The sequence below is a fragment of the Trachymyrmex septentrionalis genome, unplaced genomic scaffold (assembly GCF_001594115.1).
Source record: "Trachymyrmex septentrionalis isolate Tsep2-gDNA-1 unplaced genomic scaffold, Tsep1.0 scaffold95, whole genome shotgun sequence".
Lineage (NCBI taxonomy): Eukaryota > Metazoa > Arthropoda > Insecta > Hymenoptera > Formicidae > Trachymyrmex > Trachymyrmex septentrionalis.
This window is the reverse complement of record NW_017306139.1, coordinates 662,995-667,318: the sequence shown is the minus strand read 5'-3', so window position 1 is coordinate 667,318 and position 4,324 is coordinate 662,995. Positions and strand designations below refer to the sequence as shown.

General features: G+C 28.4%; 1 protein-coding gene across 1 annotated transcript in view; it reads left to right on the top strand.

The window, feature by feature from the left end:
• The window catches only part of LOC108756126, a 14,506-nt gene extending 10,497 nt beyond the window's left edge, over positions 1 to 4,009 (top strand). The window contains exons 8-12 of the mRNA XM_018499719.1: positions 1,561 to 1,762; positions 2,185 to 2,565; positions 3,037 to 3,241; positions 3,629 to 3,784; positions 3,965 to 4,009. Of these exons, the coding sequence (XP_018355221.1) occupies positions 1,561 to 1,762; positions 2,185 to 2,565; positions 3,037 to 3,241; positions 3,629 to 3,784; positions 3,965 to 4,009 (989 nt within the window). The remainder of the gene's footprint in view (positions 1 to 1,560; positions 1,763 to 2,184; positions 2,566 to 3,036; positions 3,242 to 3,628; positions 3,785 to 3,964) is intronic.
• The last annotated feature ends 315 nt before the right edge of the window (positions 4,010 to 4,324 follow it).

The window sequence follows — 4,324 nt, the reverse complement described above, 5'->3', positions numbered from 1 at the left end:
ATATCAATCCATATTATATCAATATTCTAAATTTAATATAGTATCGTAACATGTAAGTATAATTGAAAAGAAAATGATTCCAAAATAGATATCTGTGTGTAAAATAAAAAATAAAAATGCAATTCAACATACAAGTGCACACACAATGAATATGTATGTTTTGCACACTGCATAATGTAATGCAATAATTAGGTTTAATATACTAGCAGTATTATACAACAATTTTGACTTTGACATTACAGCCAAACAGAATAATTTCTCTAATCTATGCCACACATGTGGTGTACATAAGATTAATACACAGTTATTCTATATACTTGTTATACTCGACATATAATTGTAGTTAATTTAGGAAATACTATACTATGTATTATCTTTATCGTACTTGTTTTGCCATTTTATAACGTAAGACTTTTTGCAATAAATACGATCTTCTACTTAAAGAATTAAAGATATACAATGCCCACATCGCACATTATCTCTTATTTCATATAACAAATAAGGCTTTGCGAGACATACGATCTTTCACTCAATTCTGATAAACATGAAGACATACAAATATTTTATTCAATGAGAACATAACAATGTGCAGGGTTATAAAAGACATCCATCGATGGTTGCAAGTAGGAAATTTATACAATTATAGTATATATTCAAGAGCGGAAAAGAATATACACGTAATAAATGTCTAATCGACTTTATGTCGATTTTTTAATGACTGTTATTAGTGGTACTAGGGTTAAGAAGTTAAAATACATAAAACTATACATAGTCTGTTGCAAGACGTGCTCGGTTACATTTAAATAAATTTTATTGATTGTTACAACAGTAAAAAATTTTCCTGCTATTTAATTCTGTTGTAATGGTAGCTAGAATTATAAGAAACGATATTCCGAAAGAGGTGCACGATAATGTTTATAAGGCTTTCTAATTGTATTCATATGAATGATACATTGCATTACAGTGACTATTAACTGAGATCGTTCGTGATTCATAATTCACGATAAAATTATACACAAAATAATATTGTAATGCGATTTATCGCAAATGTTTAGTATTAAGTAAATATTCAGTAGTAAGTACGATTCAGTAGTAAGTACAAAGTTTGTGAAAATTAATTACATAAATTCAGAATATTTTATAAAATATTATATTGCCTCCTACACTAAATTTAATTTTTCTTATACATATGTATACGGATCATTTTACGTATGGATCTTATATATTTTATATGTTTACGTATGGATATTCGGATATTTAATTTAGTACATCTTAATTAAAAAATATTTTTCGCAATATTTCAAATTTTCTTTTAGATATTTTACATAGAAAAAAAGGCTATACTTTTGTACGTATCAATAAATTATCCGTAAAGAAGAAGGTAAAAAAGAGGTCAAAATATGCAAATACTTTCTCTAAATTTTTTAATATATAACCTTTGTGGTATGTGGCGACCTAATGAGTGGTCGTCAAATGGTGCAAAACTGCTGTATAATGTATTTACCTTTATGGTAATATTCTCGGAGTACTTTTTGGTGGTAACCCAATTTTTGGATATAGTTCTTATTGTCGATAACATCGACGATTTTGCCACTAATACTCTAATGTTTCTAACTATTGTTGCCGTATGTTGTAAAGCTACTATCGTTGTGATACGTCGGAATGCGATCAACAATTTGATACAATTATTGATGGAGACACCGTGTAAACCTCGTGACGAGGATGAAATAGCAATAAAAACAAAATTTGATATATTCATCAGGTAAAAAAGTATAATTAGAAAGATCTTACAGTGAAATATTAGTATAACTCGTATAAAGTACATCGTAAGAATTTAATTGGCGTACTGATATACGGAACAAAGGATTCAATTAACACGTTGTACAACGTATGTTTTAGAACTTCAGCCAGAAAGTCTTTTACTTAGTGTTGAATTTTGACGATATTACGTTTTAAAATTATCATTGTTACATTTAAAAATGTAATAAATATTTACATTTTGCTTAATTAAGAAAAACTTTTTATAAAGTACATTTCTCCAAACATTATTTTAAAACAGTCACACATTCACATACGCATAGAGAATAAATTGTCATTATATATTTATTCAAATTAAAAATACAAATGAGTTTTAATCTTAATCGTAACTATATAAAAGTTTACAATTTTGTTTCACTTTTATAGATCGTGTTTGATAAAATACATGCTTTTGTCGATGAGCTCTCTTACAGGCGTTACAATAGGATCAGTAGTGAATATCATGCAAGGTTATCTTCCTTATCGAATATGGTTGCCATTTAATCACACTATACCCTTGGCATTTTGGACTATATCCATCCATCAGATTGTAACTTTAATTTTTGCCACTATGATAAATGTCAGCACGGATATTTTAGTTCTTGGATTGTTTTTACATACGTGTGCCCAGTTTGAAATTTTCGAAAGTCGTCTTCACAAATTAGTGATTAATAAATCAATTAATTATCTGGGAAATGCAGTCTCTTCGTTAAATAAGGATAAAACAGAGATATCGGAATGCATACGCCACCATCTCAGCATTTACAAGTAAGAATTTCTATGCATATGTTCAAATGCCTCTATTATATACGAGTATATGTGCGCGTGTAATTGCATGTGTATACGTTATTTATTTTCTGTATTTAAATATCTAAAAATTGTTATTGTCTAATATAATGGTAATCGTTGACGTTTATGATGAAAAGTTTAAACTAAAAAAAAAATGTAAGTAACCAACATTACTTGAAATTATTAAACAACTGATCCCGGAAACGGAGCACTCTCAATTTACACATTATTTTATTAGATGATGATTCTGTGTTAAGTTGCGAAATTATAAATTAGTCTAAATTGCTCAAGACAAATATAGCTTTTGTTACAGTAAACGATGTATATTAAAATCTTTTTTACAATTTTTAAATTTGTATGGGAATCATGTTATAAAATTGTATGCCGAGATAATATAATTACCTTAATCATATAGCAATTGATGTAAGACTAATATAAAACAATTAATAGATACGCCAAAACGGTAAATGTTATATTCAACCAGGTGCTCTTCGTTCAATTCTTTGCAAGCATACTGGTATTATGTACAAGCGTGTATTATCTGTCAATACATATTAGAGATTTCTCTGGTATTCTGCCTTTTTTAGTGTACACTATTGGCATGTTTGTACAAATTTATATTTATTGCTGGTCCGGAAACGAAGTCATTCTTAAGGTAACAATACTCTACAAACTAATCGTATATCTTATTGTTAATGACATAAAGAAAACTGTCGCGAAATTGTCGTGAATATTTTACATTTCAATTTGTTACAAAATTTCAAAAGATAATAATTCTGGTGACTTACTTGGTAGATTTAGAACTGGTCTATATAGATGTACATATATGTTACGGGCAAAGTCCGCATAGTGAGCAGTGTTGACATTGTACGAGTTCTACCTATTGTACAATGTCAGCATTGCCAACTTGCGGACTTTGTCCGTAACGTAAATACAAATTATTTATAGATATATGCAGATATTTATATATATAATACTAATAATTAGTAAATATTGATATTCGTATTGCAAAATAATTATTTCATTTATGTTACGTTAACAGAGTATGAGTATAGGAGACGCTGTATATTGTATGGATTGGCCACTATTATCAGTTAACGAAAAGAAACAATTGCTCATGGTCATGGTACGGAGCACAATTCCTATAAAGTTCACAAGCAGCTTCTTGATAACCGTCTCCCTTCAATCTTACAGCAGTGTCAGTAATATTGTGGTATTATGAGTAGTTTTGTTAACGAAATAGATATCTGTATGCGATATTAGCAATAACGCATTTACTTGTAAAGTAATATCAGAAAACTGCACCGTAGAAATTTTTAATAACTAGCATAATAACAGCAATAATCTATATAAACATTTTCTCTAATTTTCGTTTTAGATATTAAAACTGTCATACTCGGCATTTAACATACTTCAGAAGTAAAATATGAATAATTAAAAGTTTTCTAGGAAATAATAATTATGTAGTTTTTCATAAATTAGTAAAATTAAAAAATTTCTGTTTATTTATTTCAACCTTACACTTTGTGACGACCTTAAAACATTCAATGTACGCATATTGAGTACATGTACTTTAGTGAAATGCATGTTTTAATTCAACCGGCTAATTTTGACTTGAGCGTAGTTAAGAAAAATACATTGCCCAATTTATGCCATATATATTAGGCGATATACGATATATTAGGCATAGGTATAATAGTTATCGCGTACTTTTGCTGTAATCAGCATATGTTCGAAT